This window comes from Xyrauchen texanus, chromosome 20 (genome assembly GCF_025860055.1).
Source record: "Xyrauchen texanus isolate HMW12.3.18 chromosome 20, RBS_HiC_50CHRs, whole genome shotgun sequence".
NCBI lineage: Eukaryota > Metazoa > Chordata > Actinopteri > Cypriniformes > Catostomidae > Xyrauchen > Xyrauchen texanus.
The window spans coordinates 36329436-36347254 of NC_068295.1; the positions used below are offsets into that span (position 1 = coordinate 36329436).

The following is a 17819-nucleotide window of genomic DNA, read 5'->3' on the forward strand; positions in this document are numbered from 1 at the left end:
ATACATGATTTCCATTGAGATTCCAAATTGCCTCCAACAAAAGCCAGACTCTGTGTGCCTGTGCGTAGTGCTGTTAGTTTAGGAGTTATAAAGAATCAAATTAAGCTCTTCCATCCAAAGTCCCTCCAGGATCTTGAGTTTGTAGTATTTGCCTAATAATCAGACTCTTTCTCCCATTTTTGTTTAATGTATTTTGTCGAATGGTTCTTACAGGCTTGTATACATCCATATAATCTCAAACCAGCTTTTAGTTGTCTTCTAATATATATGCATTTGAAAATATTGTAAACAAATTATAATCATCCATCACTACTTTTTGTTAGCCTTCCCCGCCTCGTCATTATTTTCACAACCCTCTTCGATGCCGTCAATATATTCGTTTATATCTCCTTTTTCACGTCTGGGGCCCTTATTTGCTTCTCCCCTTCCATTTGAACTTTTAGCTTGATTTTAACTTCTTAAATGTATTTTCCAGGTGATTATAATCGACTGGTTGGGTTTCAAGCAACCATCTGCTTCGAAGCAACGCCCGGAAGTCTCGATGTGTACCATTTTTATGAATTAATTTAACATTTTGAATCTCTTTAGCAACACCATCTATTTGGTTTAAAAAGGATGATTCCTCTGATTGAAAAGAAACAAAATTCACCATTTCATGCCATTTTAGAGCAAATAGTTACATTTAGTAATATCAAATATCTCCTGAAAAATAGGGCTGAAAAATATTGAGATATAATTGTTTTGGTATTGCATCCAGACACACAAGACTTTATTTTACAGTTTTATACAAAATTATGTCACATGTACATCTACATGCAATATACTACAATCCATCTTCTGTAGTCACTTACCATGGCTGAGCAGTTGTAGTAATCTTTGTGTGTTGGCTTCCATGGCTTTAAACATCTCCAGCAGAATCCATGGTTACATTTGGCACATGTCATACTACAGGGAGATATGGAGTTTCAGGTTTCAGATTTTGCATAATTCTTCAGAAAGGAAATTAATGCAACATAAGGACATTAGACATTTTCATATCTCCCATGGTGGTAGTAATGACTGATTTGTAATTTTTTTATTGCATTTGTGTATGTATACTCACTGTAGGCAACCTTCATTTTTCTCGATCTGGGCCTGGCAGCTGGGGCAGCGCTTGGATATAAGTTTGGCCAGATGTTTACTCTGTGCTTCCATACTCATTCCTTCATAATATCCTCCATCATCCATCCACTGAGACATGTGACTGCAGCTAGCTGGGTAGTGCGCCTGACAGGGGAACCGGTGAGATTACAGAGGCATGAATACTGATTATACTGGATAACTTCTTTGAAGGTATGAACACTTCATAATAAAAACAAAATGCATATATCATTGTTGTTGTTTTTTTTCACATTACCGCAATTCAAATATTAAAAGCGTGCTTCATTTTCTTTAAGCAGAATATAATTTATTTATTTCAATTTAGGTGTAAAATATGACCTGTACATGTGAAATTTGACCATGAAATGTTTTGTGAGATTCACCCAACAGATCAATCACTCAATCACTATCAATACATTTACAAACAAAATTACCACAATAATTTTATTAAATACAAACAATCACAACAATTACAACTGCACCTGTAAATGTACTGAATGAGGACGTTTGTTTGCAGTACTAAAGTGTTTGAATAGGCATATTACCTCTGGGAAGTTGCAGCTGAAACAGGAAGACCAGCAGCACTTGGAGCAGGTGCCCATGCTGCCAATGTTCTCCTTGCACAGGATCTGGTCACAGCCCTGAGGGTTTGTACACCAGGTCAGGTTGGAGCAGCACTCCACAAAGCCACGCAGAAGGGCACTGTCATACTGCAAGAGAAAATACATACAAGATCAGGAGACAAAATAATTCCTAAGTCCCTAAACCCACTGTGTTTGTGTTGTAAACGCACATACTTTGGCAATAGTGTCCTTATCAGTGAGGATGTTGTGAAAGAATTTGGAGGTTGGCTGAGCCCGACAATCTGTGATGGGACAGTCACAGCTCATCACCAGGTTTTGTTCGATACGAGCAGTGAGATACTCCTGCCAGCAGGACTGATGGAAAATCATGAAAAACACAATTAAACATGAGGTCATATAAATGTGTACATCAAATCATGCTCTAAAACTAAGACTTCAGGCCATGGAACAATATATGCGAGCTAAACAGACTTATTATGTCTGTTGTTCTTAAAGGGATAGATCACCCAAAAATGGAAAGCCCTCATCTTTTTCCAAACATATAGTTTTAAAACTTGACAGACCCACCCCCCCCAAAGTTTGTACATTTAAAAGACCCCGTGAAATAAAAAGTGGCTTTACCAACTCTGGACTCAAAGAAGGCTTTAGCACTTACCCTGCAGCAGTAATGCATGCAGCACAGCATGGGAGGCGGGTCACTCTCTTTGGACTGGGAGAGGCACACAGGACATTGGGTAACAGGGCCAGGGGCTGGCTGAGGGTTGCGGATCTTAAGGCCAGCAGCCAGCACCAGGGAGTCTGGGTCGTCAGTGTATCGCTGGATCAAAATGTCCACGTTCCATTTGCAGTGTATTAGCAGGTGCTCGGCACGGTCTAAATCTAGGCTCAGGGTTCCAGCCACCTGCTGTACTGTGCGCTGCATCAGTTGCTTGACCTCCTCTTGAGTCATTGTGCGACCCATGGAGAACAGAACAGTCTCCAGCACGCCATCCTCCGTATGCTGCGGGGGAACTATAAGGCCTCCCAGGCTGCAGGAGGAAATATATACACAAAGTCATTATGTGACTGCGGCTTCTAAAAGGGCTGACATGGCCATTTTAAAGGGACCGTTTACCCAAAAATGAAAATTTGGTCATCACTTACCTCATGTTGTTCTAAACCTGTATGATTTTCTTTCTTTTTTGAAACACAAAAGGAGATTTTAGGCAAAATGACAACCTCAGTCACCATTCACTTTCATTGTTTGGAAAAAAGAAAAAGTAGATGCAATTATGCCTTACAGCTATGTTTCTGTTCCATGGAAGAAAGCAAGTCATACGGGTTTGGAACAACATGACGGTGAGTAAACGAGGACAAAATTTTAATTTTGGGATGAACTCTCTCTTTAAATAAGACTTTCACAGTTTTTGCCCCATCAGCAGGCCTGGACGGAATCTGCAGTGATTTCACATTTTCTGCGTTGAATCTGCGGAATGGATTTAAATATGGCAAAATGTGTTACACAGATCCCTACATTCTCATTGGTAGCTGAAAGCACAAGCTACATTTGCTGAAAGCATAAATATTTGTTTTATTAAAAACGATATATTAATAAATATATATTTTTATTTGAATATTTATGATAAATACACTGGCGGCCAAAAGTTTGGAATCATGTGCAGATTTTGCTGTTACAGAAGGAAATTGGTACTTTAATTCACCACAGTGGCATTCAACTGTTCACAAAGTATATTCAGGACATTCCTGACGTAAAAAACAGCACATCACAATTTGAAAAAAAAAAGTTATATCAAATCTAGACAGCCCCCATTTCCAGCAGCCATCACTCCAACAACTTATCCTTGAGTAATCATGCTAAGTTGTTTGGTTTCGTTCTAGAAAATCACTTGCCATTATATCAAACACTGCTGAAAGCTATTTGGCTCATTATATGAAGCTTAACATTGTCTTTGTGTTTGTTTTTGAGTTGCCACAGAATGTACTAGACTGGCATGTCTTCAGGTCAATATTAGGTAAAAAAAAAAAAAAATGGAAACTCATTTTCAGTCAATGATTCTTTTGAGGAATGAAGGCTAGGCAATGCTTGAAATTGCCAAAAAATTTAAGATTTCATACAAAGGTGTACACTACAGTCTTCAAAGACAAAGGACAACTGTCTCTAACAAGGACAGAAAGAGATGTGGAAGACCAGATGTACAACTAAACAAGAGGATAAGTACATCAGAGTCTCTAGTTTGAGAAATAGATTCCTCACATGTCCTCCGCTGACAGCTTCATTGAATTCTACTCGCTCAACACCAGTTTCATGTACAACAGTAAAGAGAAGACTCAGGGGCGCAGGACTTATGGGAAGAAATGCAAAGAAAGACACTTTTGAAACAGAAAAAGGTTCGAGTGGGCAAAGAAACAGACATTGGACAACAGATAATTGGAAAAAAAGTGTTATGGATCTTAAACCCATTGAGCTTTTGTGGGATCAGCTAGACTGTAAGGTGCGTGAGAAGTGCCCGACAAGACAGACACATCTATGGCAAGTGCTACAGGAAGTGTGGGATGAAATGTCACCTGAGTATCTGGACAAACAGAATGTCAAGGATCTGCAAAGCTGTCATTACTACACGTGGAGAATTTTTTAGTTTAAGTTGTCTGTAATAGTCATTTTTCACATTATTAATGTCCTGACTATACATTGTGATCAGTTTAATGCCACTTTGGTGAATAAAAGTACCAATTTCTTTCCATAAGAGCAAAATCTGTGCATTATTCCAAACTTTTGGCTGCCAGTGTATATTATAAACAAATTATGTATTAAAAACTCAAAAAGGCAGAGGATTTGTAAAAATGTAGGTCATTCCAATTTTGTGGAAAAAGCAGAGTTCTGTAGGCTTGCATCCCATATGGGCCTGATCATCAAAATGTTCATATAAAAGCAGAAACATTTTATGATTTGATGCTGGTCTAGAAAAACATTTTAACTTACTCATATGAACCTGTTTTTAAGAAGGTCTAATATGAAAATTATTCTTAAATTATTAATGTTACATTTAAAATATTTATCACCTATAATTAATTAAAATAATATCTGGCAAAGAAATTGGGGTTGAAACCTTCTTTTAGTAAAAAGTTACTGATTTGAAGGCTTAAAATAATTGAATTAAATTAAAAAAAAAAAAATATTATATATATATATATATATATATATATATATATATATATATATATATATATATATAAAAAATAAAATAAATGAGCAACAAACATGATTCAAAATTTTAAATGTCTTTATTTTTTTTAAACTGTTAAAACATAAATGGCTTAAGTTGCCTTTTCAATATATCTAACATATTTATGCCAGAATTCTGTTCTATATAAACAGTGTTTCCCCTAGGAGTTTTTTCAGCAGCGGTACTGTCGTGCAGCTTGCAACGTCGGACCCATATTTATGCGCATCGGTGGAGGAATAATTTTAACACATCCTTATGAGTTATTCATGTTCACCTTGTCATGTGTGTTTTTATTTACTGGGAGCTTTTGACACTTGAAGGGCTCTTGAAGCCTAGATAGCTGTAGAAATATCTGTCAAATAACTAAATGTCTCATCACAGAAAATTACTTTTATGAACCATAAATAAAAATTTATAATATAAACTCAGCTCCCAATGACACTGTTAGATTTGCACATTTAATGCATTTCACTCTATTGAATGTGTTTTGTTTTTAAAACTGTTTTTTTTACATTATTTAAGGTAGCCAGATAATATTATTTCAAAATACTGTTATTTTCTATAATAAACATTTATATAGTTCTAAAAAATAACTAAAATTGCTTGAAGAAAACAGACAAACCATATTTTACTGTAACGGTCTATTTATGCACAGTACATTTCATCTGTCCTAATCTTTCCTTTTTGTTTTCCATTTATTAATCAAAAATATAAAACTAAAATTATATATTTCTAGAGTTTATAGTTATATCTAAAACCACACAAACCTATTACTACAATAAATGTCATATTTAATTAGAGGATGGCAACAAATGAATGTCTTTTATGTGTTGTGTCATCAAACCATTGATAAAGCACCAAGTCACTCACAAAGTCTAATTATACTTAGAATTAAGAAGTGTTTAAGCATCATAAGCGTTTTCCCCACAAATGACAACAAAGCATATCTATCATTTTGTGAACCGCTGTGCATGACAATACAAAAAGACAACAATATTAGCCTAAAAATAATTTTAAGTTATTCATTTACATCCTGATTTTAATAAGTCACGTTTACTCATAATTCATCAAGCCACTTTCTCGTCTTGTAGAACAATATTACAGAAGTAAACAAACGACACAACTGCTCCTCTTGTTTAGTTGGTAACAGATCCTGATCCTCCCTCATTAAGTGAAGGCGTGTATTCATTCAGTGTGTAAAACCAATATGCTCCTTCACAGCCCGCAGTCGAATGCTATTGTCTAGCGCTACAGTCCGTCTTTACAGTCATGAAAATCCAACAAAGCAGTCTCGTGCTTCAATTTAGAGCTCACTGGTTTCAAATGGGATCAACGTCAGTGAACGAGAAATACAAATCAATTCTTTGACGAACTAAACATCACTAATGTGCACAGTGTAGAAAGGGCTAGCAAGTGTTACGTTCCTTCAAGAATATTAATGAGCCATGTGAAATTTCAGCAGTACCGCTGCAGAAAACATATGGGGAAACACCGAAACACACAGTATATTCAAGTATTAGATTTTTTTTAAAGTCTTTTTTAAAAGAAACTGCCAATAAAGTGATCCTTAAAATTTGAAACGTGTTATTTTTGCTCCACTATCGGCACCAAGTAGAATTGCAATCTATTTGCTTGAGCAGACATGGCAACACTGCCTCATACAATGGCAGGATTTGGGGCAGGAAGGGGGGAGCGTATGAAATTTCTTTGCAAGCGGTCATTATGTTTAGAAAAAATTTAGTTTGGTGTCAGAAGTGGCACAGAAATGACATGCTTCACCTTTCAGAGAAAAAAGAACAGAGCGACCTTTAATTTATAACAGAAAACTTCAGTGCTAGTCTCAATTTAAGAATTGCAGAATTAAAAAATAGCATCTCCTAAGGTGTTCCATAACTTTGGTAGCTCTCAGACCAGAACAGATGACATAAAAAAATATTAATAAAACAAGCAGCAAAAGACCTCCTGTGCACATGTGAAGCTTCTGCCTCAAACACAGGCTCTGTTCCAAAAACTAGTGAGCTGCCTTCCTGTCTACTGCCTACATAAGCAGTTGCCTTCTAAGCGGCAAACTAACTAAGATGGAACCTCATAACTAGGCATGGGTAAAAAAAAAAAATTTTTTGGGTTAACAGCGATCTTCGTTTGAACAATCTCGATATCGATTCTTAAATACATTTTAATAATAATAATACATTTTATTTGGCCGACGCCTTTCTAAATACCCAAGGACATCTTGCATGTTTCGGAGGACTTAAAAATACAAATACATTTAAATTCATATTATGCTAATACATGTTACAAATATGACAAATCAGCAAAATGCTAAGAACGCCCAAAGAAAGCACTATAAAGAGTGTCAGTAGGGTAACTATGGCAATATAGAAAAAATGTTTTAAAGATTAAAAGCTTTATTAAAAAGATAGGTCTTTAACAATTTTTTAAATGAATTGACTGTGTCTGCCTGTCGAATGTAAGAGGGAAGGGCAATCCAGAGTCTTGGAGCAGCGCAACTGAAGGCCCTGGCCCCCATGGTGGATAGACGGAATTTGGGGGTGACAAGTAGGCCAGTTAAATCAAAAGATCAATCTTTCACTAAATGCACATCCCTCCATTACAATGAGAGGAAATCACTAGCATTTGCAATCAAATTTCACGCCAAGTGACTAAAGTGAATATATTTGGCAACTGGCTGGTAAAGGTTTACATTTAGCAGCGTGTTGAGAGTAAAAGTTGTTCTGTGTAAAGTGTTCAAGACACGATCCACGCAACCCATTTTTCATTGAATACTGTCTCTTAATACTCTTTCTGTTCTTTACAGTCAGTTGTTGATTTATTTTTTATTCTAATCATGCATCGCACAGATGAGGTAAGCCATTCTCTTTAGTTAATATGTGCTCATTTGAAGGCATTTACAGAAATGCTGTTAGTTGTTAAAGAGACAGTTCCGGTTGTAGCTCGTGTTCAACAAATTCATAAAAATACTTGCAAATAGAACAAATTGTGCAATTTAACAATAAGGATGTAACAAAAATAATATATGAAATATAATATCTTATTTATTGATTGAATACATTTATTTATTTATTTTTAAAAACCCAAAATGTGACCAAAACGATGAAAAGGTAATAAAATATTATTATAAAATGTATATAGTTAAAAGGATCCCTGTATAATTAACAGCATTAGCTGGGAGATCGTTTCTTTTATATGTAAGCAAAAGAGGCATTATAATTTAAATAAAACCATATGAATCGAATCAAAAGCTTGTGAATCAGAATCGAATCGGGAGATCTGTATCAATACCCAGCTCTGCTCATGACAATGGCAGCAACTCTGCACCCACAAAAATAGTGTTCCTCACGAGAGACTCGACTTACAATTGGTTCCAATACAATCAACTACACCACTTTCCAAAAAGTATGATTCTCCATTGATGACCTTTCAAATTAGTTGAATTCAAATTGTTTTCTTTCAGAGGGGTTTTGCTCCAGCCAAGCAACTGTCATTGAAATGAATGGGAATGGTAATGGATCGCACTCCTTGGTCTAGATAGGGAGCTCACTAGGTTTAGGAACAGGGCAACACACACAGGAAATATGAAAAGAGCTTACAACAAGAAAAAAACAGGACAGACAATGTGCTTGCCCTGCAAGAGAGTCTGTTTGGCATTATCTAGTTTCAGAAAAACAAAAACAAAAATCAGCCCTGAGAGGGGAGGAAATTTTTAATCAAAGCCACATCTCCTGTTCTCTGCCTCCTGTCTTGCACGGGGGGTCTAGAGGTCAAGGTTTAAGGGTCATCAGCACACCTGGTGTCGGACTCGCTGTTGCTTGCATTGCTCTTCGTCCCGTCGATCTTGAAGGAGAACTGCGCCTGGCCCTTGCGGGGCGTCGTAGGATCCTCCATCAAGAACTCCACGATGTGTGGGCTCTCTTCGTTACGCCGCAGGTAGCCTCTGTTGATGACATGCATGATGCAGGAGAGCACATCAGTCGTGCTGCAGCTGAAGCGGACCGAGCCTTGAGGTCGAGTCGCCTCCTGATTCTGACACCTGTCCAACACCTGTGACATCACAATTAACAACACACACACACACAAAAAAAAATGAATTTAGAAAAATATACAGTACATATAGTACAGATATATCATGATTTATATGTGCTAGACATATTTAAAGCTGATGTAACTTTTTCTATGTTAAAATACTTTCTCCTATCCCAGCTTAATATGCAGTGATATTAAGCCATTCGAAGGTTAATTTTCTTGAAAACTGTAAACACCGTCTTTATAGAAATATTTTAGCAATTCCATTTGGTGGCGCATACATTACAAACTTCAGCTTTAACCCCTTTTTTTCAAGACAATTAAGCAAATTTTCCCCCAAAATTCTTATTATTCTTATACATCAGGCAATTTTACTTCAGTGATTATCATTATATTTTTATTGGTGTAATTCAGTAATTTTTTAAAATTGCATAAATCAAAGTAAAACATATCTGAAAGATAAATATTGATAATTCACAATTTAATCCTAAAAATGTAAAAGTGTAGATGTTTAGTGGTTTAATTTTTTGCTTTACAGCAATGAGAATAAATCAGGGAGAAAATGAGTGTAATCGTCTTGAAATTAATTTGATAGGCCTTATTTTCTTAAGCAAAATATAATTTCTTTAATCTTAAGGTTCCTACTTTGTGAATCTATACTTTACCTTGAACACCAAATTGTCAATATGCATCTCCTTCTCATTCTTCATGATCTGCACAATGAGACAGTACATGTAGTTCCTCTTCTTCTCCAGTGTGAGAGCAGCATCTTCATCCACATTCAGGTAGATCTGCTTGGGAAGCAGGAAATAGTAACCGTGTCTGTCCGAGCTCTGAGAGAGGGACATCTTGTTCAATCTCAGGACCCCTGAAAAGTTGATCATAGAGTTAATTCAAAAACCTGTGGTGTTCATTAGGCATGTGAATCTTTGGCTTGACAGGGAAGCGATTTGATTCACTATTCCTTGGTTTTCAATTAGATTCAAAAGCAATTCGATTCTGTAACTTTATAAGACCCTTTAAACTTCACTTAATGTATATTATGGAAGAAAAATGAGAACGGCATGTCCCGACCAACATTTGGGCAACTTTATACCGTTTTAATTTTCATTTTAACGACTATTAATGTTTCTCATTATCATCACTCATGTTTAAATTGTTGTCCTAACTCTTCTAAAGCGGCGCATAAATGACGTTGTCACATGGCACAGGTTACTTTTTTCAGTCCTTTGTAAGATCTTTTAAAAATAATTTTCTGGAGATTACACTGGCAGATTTCCATTTGTATTTTTGGTCCAATCGTTCAAATAAATAGATTTGAAGTGTTGGTCACCAATATGAAATTGCGTGATCCTTAAGTACAAGACAGCTGCACATTTTCCACTGCAATGCTGAAAGAGGGCCATTTCTTCATAAATGACCGACACCTTTGAAATGCGTGTGCAACAAGCAGTTTTAACTGAAGAGCTTCTGGATTTATGAACAGCTTGACCAATTGGAGCTTGTTTGAAAGATGTGGTCAGACACAATGCGATACCCTCCCATTCATCCTTACAGTGAGTGTTAACCGATCAAACCACTTATACTTGTTAATCAATGTTGCAGATTTTAACACTCTCAAAAGTAATAAAAGATGCAAAAGCACATTACGGTGGGGGTGGGGTACTCACCCTTCATGGGGTCCTGGTTAGAGCCTATGTGAGTGAGAACGCCCTTCTCTGCAGTGAGTGGTTTAATTGCATGAGTCAGCATCACTGGAGAGAGACCTGTGGACTTCTGCAGAGCCTCCACACTAACATCCTGGAGAGAAAAAAAAAGGGGCAAGTCAACAATTCTAAAGACAGTTAATATACATCTGCAATCTTATATTCAGGTTGGCAGTGATAATTGCTTGTGTGTTTTCATGGAGTACCTCTTGTTGGTTGAACTGTAGCAGGATGTACATCTGCAGTGTGGAAACATAGAGTGTGCATGAGCCGTATTGAATCTCTGCATGGCCGAGCCATGTCCACTGCAGCCGCCGCGGCTTACTGTGAGTCAAGCTATACATGCGCTGACCTTTAGAGCAGATACATATATAAACATTTACTATCAAAACAGAACAGAACCATCAATCAAACTAGACAAATATCTTTAATGGTTAACATGATTTTATCAAGTAGGATCAAAAACCTTGTCGGATGGTCCAGAACATTTCTATCAACCAATAAGATTTCAGGGATAGGTTCAAGGGCTTCAACATCATTCTTAAAAAACCTACTATAACAGGGTTTTCAGTAATTTGTGCTTTCTAGAGACTGATGTTTCGCATTACAGATATTAAACATTGCGCACATAGAGAGACATTTTTAACCCAAAAAATATTTAACTTCTTTTTAACTAATACAATTAACTTGAATTGTATGGACAAAAACACAACATATATCTCAATCATAAAATCTTTTTTTTGTGTTCCGGAGAAGAAAGTCAGAGTTTGAGAGGGAATAAAGGTGAGTAAATGTTGAAAAATTATGATTTTTGGGTGAACTATTCCTTTAATCTAGAACACACATCCAGTTTGTCTAAATCACATTGAGCATGGGAAGAGATTGCATGTCATTAAAGTGGAAATTTAACTAACTGTTGGTGTAGAACTCTGTGAATTCAGCCAGGTAACTGCAGAGTTGAGGAGGGAAGTGTTTGCTGGGGTTTTCAAGGTAGCAAGGAGCCGACACAACCCAGCAACGAGGGGACAACACCAGAACTTTCACATCGCCCTCTTCCTCAGGCTCAGTCACATCTTCATCCATCATCTGAAACCATCCACAAAACAATGTTAAAAACATGATGAAAAATAATAAGCACCATTATTACCAAGGGACTAACTTTACTCAATAAAGAGAATATATATATACATATATATACACACAAATACATACATACATACATACATACACACACATAGTATATTAAAAAAATATTATTATATAATAATAATATTTTTTACAGATGAAGCAAACATCTGTTTTTGAGGAATATCTGACTTAAATATGTTCAGTTGTTTTAGTCTGAAGAGCAAACTAATGCATGAAATCAGATTTTACTAACTCCACAGCAACCATATATGTATGTGGTTTAAATGTAGTAGTGGTTGACCGAAATGGGTTTTTTATTGGCCGATGCAGATATCCAGAGCAATGTGGCCAATACGCTGATAAAATGCCGATATATCACACAATGTAGTATAGTAAATAACAAACATAAAATTGCTAAAACAAATAATATTAACTAATATTTAGCACTATATTTACTCAATTTCACACAAAACAAAAAATATTATTCTATTCTGTCATCAAATGTTTGTAATTTATTTGAACATGATGAAATTGTTCATATATTAGGAAGGAAATAACAGTACACACAGTAAACCAGTAACCATGGCATGTCCACGTTAGTAATCGCATTAACTCAGAAAATATCTAATCAAACCAATTGTACATAGAGTGCACAGTGAATATGACATTTACTTACAGAACACATGAAACGCTTTTCTGAAAACATAGGCAGCTGACTTGCCCCCTTGATGCCTAACCAGTTAATGGCTTAACTGACATCTGTTTTGAATGAACAGAACTCTTTAACAAACTGGTCTCCGAACAGTTTGAAAAGCACCTTATTTTCATCCTACCTACCCTGGTTTTGGACGCAGCCTTGAAGTTGTACTAACGCTCAAGCAGAACCATTTCCTGACAGTTTAAATGGCCTGGATCGCTTGCATGGAATGTCACAGACTAACGGCCATGATTTGTGAATGAGAGGAACATTTGATCCTGAAGTTTTAATTCTGGCTGATAGAAAACACGCTTCAGAGGAAGATATTAGATGAGCATTCGACAGGAAGAAACCGCTGGATTTTCCTGAGGTTTGTGAATTACATCTGTTTAAACAAGATATTTGAATATTTGCAAATGGTATATAATATACGTTTTATTGATATTTGGCAGTGAGACTGTTAGAATGCGTGCTTTAGAGGTAAATAAATGAGCGCTCCACAGGATGCTGGATGGCTCTACAAAATTTTTGTGAAGTTTAAATGAGATATGCGCATATTTGATATTAGTTTTATTGATATTTGCCTTTTTATCATTAGACAAGACAGTTAAAAGTTACAGGGAACTGTTGAGGAGAGAGAGGGAGAATGAAACAGGTGAGCACTTTAACATTGAGCTCAAATGCGTCTGCAGCTGCTCTAATATGTGGATCGTTTAAATGACACTGTGTTGTACACCGGTCTATTAAAAAGTCTCAGTCGTTTCACATGCAAGCAGGTGATTTTTGGTGCCCTCAAGAAAATAAAAAAAAAGGGAAAATGTATTGGTTGATGCAGATAATTAAAGAGTCAGAATATCGGCCAATTTATTGGCCTCTGCAATATATCGGTCGACCACTAAAATTTAGATTTTATAAAATGTGTTTCAATCTGAATGTCTGTTTTTCATCATTCATAATGCAAAGTGTATGTATTGTCATTTTCCTCATTTTTTCCACCATGTAGTAAACTATGCAACAATTTCTATGAAGTGAATACAGAATTTTTGTAGAAGAAAGCCAAACAGATAGGATTTCATTCCTTGAAGTGTGAGCAAAGCCTTTGAGTTCTGCATGATGATGCAAACAACTGATTCCCTAAGGATGACATTGTGACCTCTATTCACGTTTGTAAACGTGAAACCTTGTTTGCAACCCATTTATTTTCTAAAATGGGATGTTTTTGATTGGCTCAAGAAATTGATTGGATCAAGAAAAGTGGGCATTCCATACCAGAATGGAGCCGGGCCTTAATGCAAGTTCAATAAAACAATACCTAAATATCTATTTGACTGTTGGTTAACATTAACTTTTTTTTTTAACCATAAATGCATTTTGATTAAAGGTTACAAATACATTTCTTTAAATTGGAATAACATGCATATTGAATATCTAAGAAAAAGACCAGGTACACACATGAAGCTTGAATTTTGCTTTCATTTTGGCTTTAAGCAGTTCTTGCTTTCGATTTGTTTCTCTCACCTCCTTGAAGTCCTCCAGACTTTTGTCCAGCTGTTGTAGACGGTACAGATGAAACTCCTGCTGAAGCTCTTCAGATTCACTGAGGTTGGTCAACATCTGCTGGGGAAAACGATTTGGGAAGCAGGTTCCAATGTGCTCGATTACGGCACTCTCTAACCACAGCTTGCCCATACCCAACAGTCGATCACCCAGGTAATACCTGAACACAAAGGGAGTCATGTACAACATGAGAAACATGATGAACAGAAAAGGTTTCTGAGGTGAAGCTGTTTTAAGCTTGCACTTTTGTAAATGCCACAATTTATCATGTCAACACAACCTGTTTTTACTGATTATTCGGAATAATAATTGTGAATATCCCAATGATATCGATGCACTTTTATATGGACATTTAGTTTCCCAAAGACCGTGTCAGACAGAGAAGTTTTAAAAGTCTCCAATTACAATTTAAACTCTGATTCAGCAATTAGTTTGCATAATCGCTCAAAAACGTTTAAAAAAAAGTCTTCACCTGGCAACTGCATATGGTTTATTTAAAATATATGTACATAAACATTACTTTCATAACTATGTGTTGTTATATTGGTGCACATAAATAAAAATGATTCAATTATTATTCTTCCTTGCGTCTGCCTAGTTAAAAACAGTGTGGGAAAGAGCATTGATAATTTTGAACAAATTTTTTGCTGTATTTTAGTTGCATTAAACTATTTTAATCTAGTTGGCAACAATGGCTGTTTGGTCAAAACAATTGCTTGTCCGACTGGGAAAATACATATTTTTTGGACATTTCAGAGTAAACACACTCACCTAAAGGATTATTAGGAACACCATACTAATACTGTGTTTGACCCCCTTTCGCCTTCAGAACTGCCTTAATTCTACGTGACATTGATTCAACAAGGTGCTGAAAGCATTCTTTAGAAATGTTGGCCCATATTGATAGGATAGCATCTTGCAGTTGATGGAGATTTGTGGGATGCACATCCAGGGCACGAAGCTCCCGTTCCACCACATCCCAAAGATGCTCTATTGGGTTGAGATCTGGTGACTGTGGGGGCCATTTTAGTACAGTGAACTCATTGTCATGTTCAAGAAACCAATTTGAAATGATTCGAGCTTTGTGACATGGTGCATTATCCTGCTGGAAGTAGCCATCAGAGGATGGGTACATGGTGGCCATAAAGGGATGGACATGGTCAGAAACAATGCTCAGGTAGGCCGTGGCATATAAACGTTGCCCAATTGGCACTAAGGGGCCTAAAGTGTGCCAAGAAAACATCCCCCACACCATTACACCACCACCACCACCAGCCTGCACAGTGGTAACAAGGCATGACGGCTCCATGTTCTCATTCTGTTTACGCCAAATTCTGACTCTACCATCTGAATGTCTCAACAGAAATCGAGACTCATCAGACCAGGCAACATTTTTCCAGTCTTCAACTGTCCAATTTTGGTGAGCTCTTGCAAACTGTAGCCTCTTTTTCCTATTTGTAGTGGAGATGCGTGGTACCCGGTGGGGTCTTCTGCTGTTGTAGCCCATCCGCCTCAAGGTTGTGCGTGTTGTGGCTTCACAAATGCTTTGCTGCATACCTCGGTTGTAACGAGTGGTTATTTCAGGCAAAGTTGCTCTTCTATCAGCTTGAATCAGTCGGCCCATTCTCCTCTGACCTCTAGCATCAACAAGGCATTTTCGCCCACAGGACTGCCGCGTACTGGATGTTTTTCCCTTTTCACACCATTCTTTGTAAAACCTAGAAATGGTTGTGCGTGAAAATCCCAGTAACTGAGCAGATTGTGAAATACTCAGACCGGCCCGTCTGGCACCAACAACCATGCCACGCTCAAAATTGCTTAAATCACTTTTCTTTCCCATTCTGACATTCAGTTTGGAATTCAGGAGATTGTCTTGACCAGGACCACACCCCTAAATACATTGAAGCAACTGCCATGTGATTGGTTGATTAGATAATTGCATTAATGAGAAATTGAACAGGTGTTCCTAATAATCCTTTAGGTGAGTGTACATTGACATCAAGATAGATATCAAATACAATACCATCAAAAGGCTTAAATATAGTTATATAATCAAGAGGTAGGTTTTTTAGCAATATCACCCAGTCGTAGTTATCAGCAGCTGTTATAATACCTGTAAAAGTGCTCAAAGGTGTTGGCCAGCTCCAAACCCGACAGGAAAAGCATGGGCTCCAGGAACTGCTGCAGCTGATTCAAAGTGTCCACGTTCCCAGAGTCCACTCCACTCTCCTGGATCCTCTTGTCTATGTACTGTGCAAACCGTTCACTCACCTTCAAGAAAAATTTAAATCTGTGTCTCAAACAATCATAGGACATGAAATCACTGTCTGAGATCTGACGTTTAAATGGATTATATGTTTAAAAGGAATTCATTTTTGTGGTCTTGGGGGATTACTTTGTGCACTATTAATAATCTATATTTAAAATTTAGGAAAGAGTGTAATAAATCTTTCCGACATCAAGGGTTTTCCATCAATATAATTCAGATTGTTTTCTCTAAAGTGCGCCTGGTATGAAATAACCTCAAGACATGTCCAGGTCACATAAGAAAAATATTATTTATGTTTTTTTAAGTAAATGAAGGCTTTTTTAAGACTTTTAAGATGTTTTGCATTGTGAAATTATTATCCTGACAACTAAGCACATTTTACCTGAAACTTCACCATATTCTTCATCAACATTTTGATGCTTTGAGTTTTCTTGTAATTACCATTATTGTAATACAGTAAAAAACAGTAATATGATGAGCTTTTAATTTAAATATCATAAATGAAAAGGCAGAAAATAAATACAATGATGTATAAATGTAATAAACAATTTAAATAGTACATTATTGTATTTTTATGATGAGAATGTGAATGTAATGATAATGTGATTATTAAATTACAATAATGAGAATTAAGGAATAACTGCTTAATTGACATGAAAATAATGTTACAGTGGCAATAATCTAAACCTTTTCGGACCCCTTGGTGGGTAGAGAAATGGAGCCGGGACCAGTTTCATATTGTATAGAATTGAGTGTTATATTTTGCCTATAAAATGTACAAACTTTGATGTTTATATTACAAAGCCATTGAAATAATAATCAAATAATGTACAGCAGGGCTCTGCAACATTTTTTGACATGAAGTGACATTCTTAATTTTCCTTAAAAAATTAAAGTTAATCACTGTTCGAAACCCCCTCCTTAATATAAAGAAAAAGACAGATAGATAGACACCCAGACCGAAAGACAGATAGGCAGACAGAAAGATCCTGCCCATGCAGAATTCAGCTACTTTTATATGGATACTAATATGGAGTCTTCATTTCATGTGAGTGATACATTTAATACATGTATTTTAAACATAATTTAATTAGGAGTAAATCTTTGCAATGAGGAAAACAATGACTTGAGTGCACCTTTAATTATGTTGATTTGAGAGTCACTATCGTGCGTGTGTGTGTGTGTATAACGTTAAGGACTTTGTATGCCAGTTTGATAATCTCAGCGGTAACTATTAATTTACACCAGGCAAATAGGCTATTGTTCTGAAAGCAAAAGCAACTAATAATAAAAGAAACTGTAGGCTGGCATCTGCTCAACCGCACAGTGTGACCAACGCAAAGCAGATGCGTTTACTAAGCAACCCTCCACAGCAACGCAGCTGAACCTGATGTGTGTCGTGCTTTGAGCAGCTTGTGAGGAGCAGTGGTCACGCAAATGGTTTGTCTGGGATGCCTGCTTCTTTAGACT

General features: G+C 36.6%; 1 protein-coding gene across 3 annotated transcripts in view; it reads right to left on the bottom strand.

Annotated features, from left to right (window-relative positions):
- LOC127660545 (cullin-9-like) overlaps positions 1-17819 on the bottom strand; it is a 75233-nt gene that overhangs the window by 12112 nt on the left and 45302 nt on the right. For all 3 annotated transcript variants that reach the window (XM_052150866.1, XM_052150864.1, XM_052150863.1), the window contains 12 exons: positions 16194-16351; positions 14042-14240; positions 11613-11784; positions 10905-11050; positions 10663-10792; positions 9658-9860; positions 8757-9010; positions 2380-2752; positions 1938-2078; positions 1686-1850; positions 1103-1266; positions 852-945 (listed from right to left, as the gene is read on the bottom strand). In XM_052150866.1, the coding sequence (XP_052006826.1) occupies positions 852-945; positions 1103-1266; positions 1686-1850; positions 1938-2078; positions 2380-2752; positions 8757-9010; positions 9658-9860; positions 10663-10792; positions 10905-11050; positions 11613-11784; positions 14042-14240; positions 16194-16351 (2199 nt within the window). The remainder of the gene's footprint in view (positions 1-851; positions 946-1102; positions 1267-1685; positions 1851-1937; positions 2079-2379; positions 2753-8756; positions 9011-9657; positions 9861-10662; positions 10793-10904; positions 11051-11612; positions 11785-14041; positions 14241-16193; positions 16352-17819) is intronic.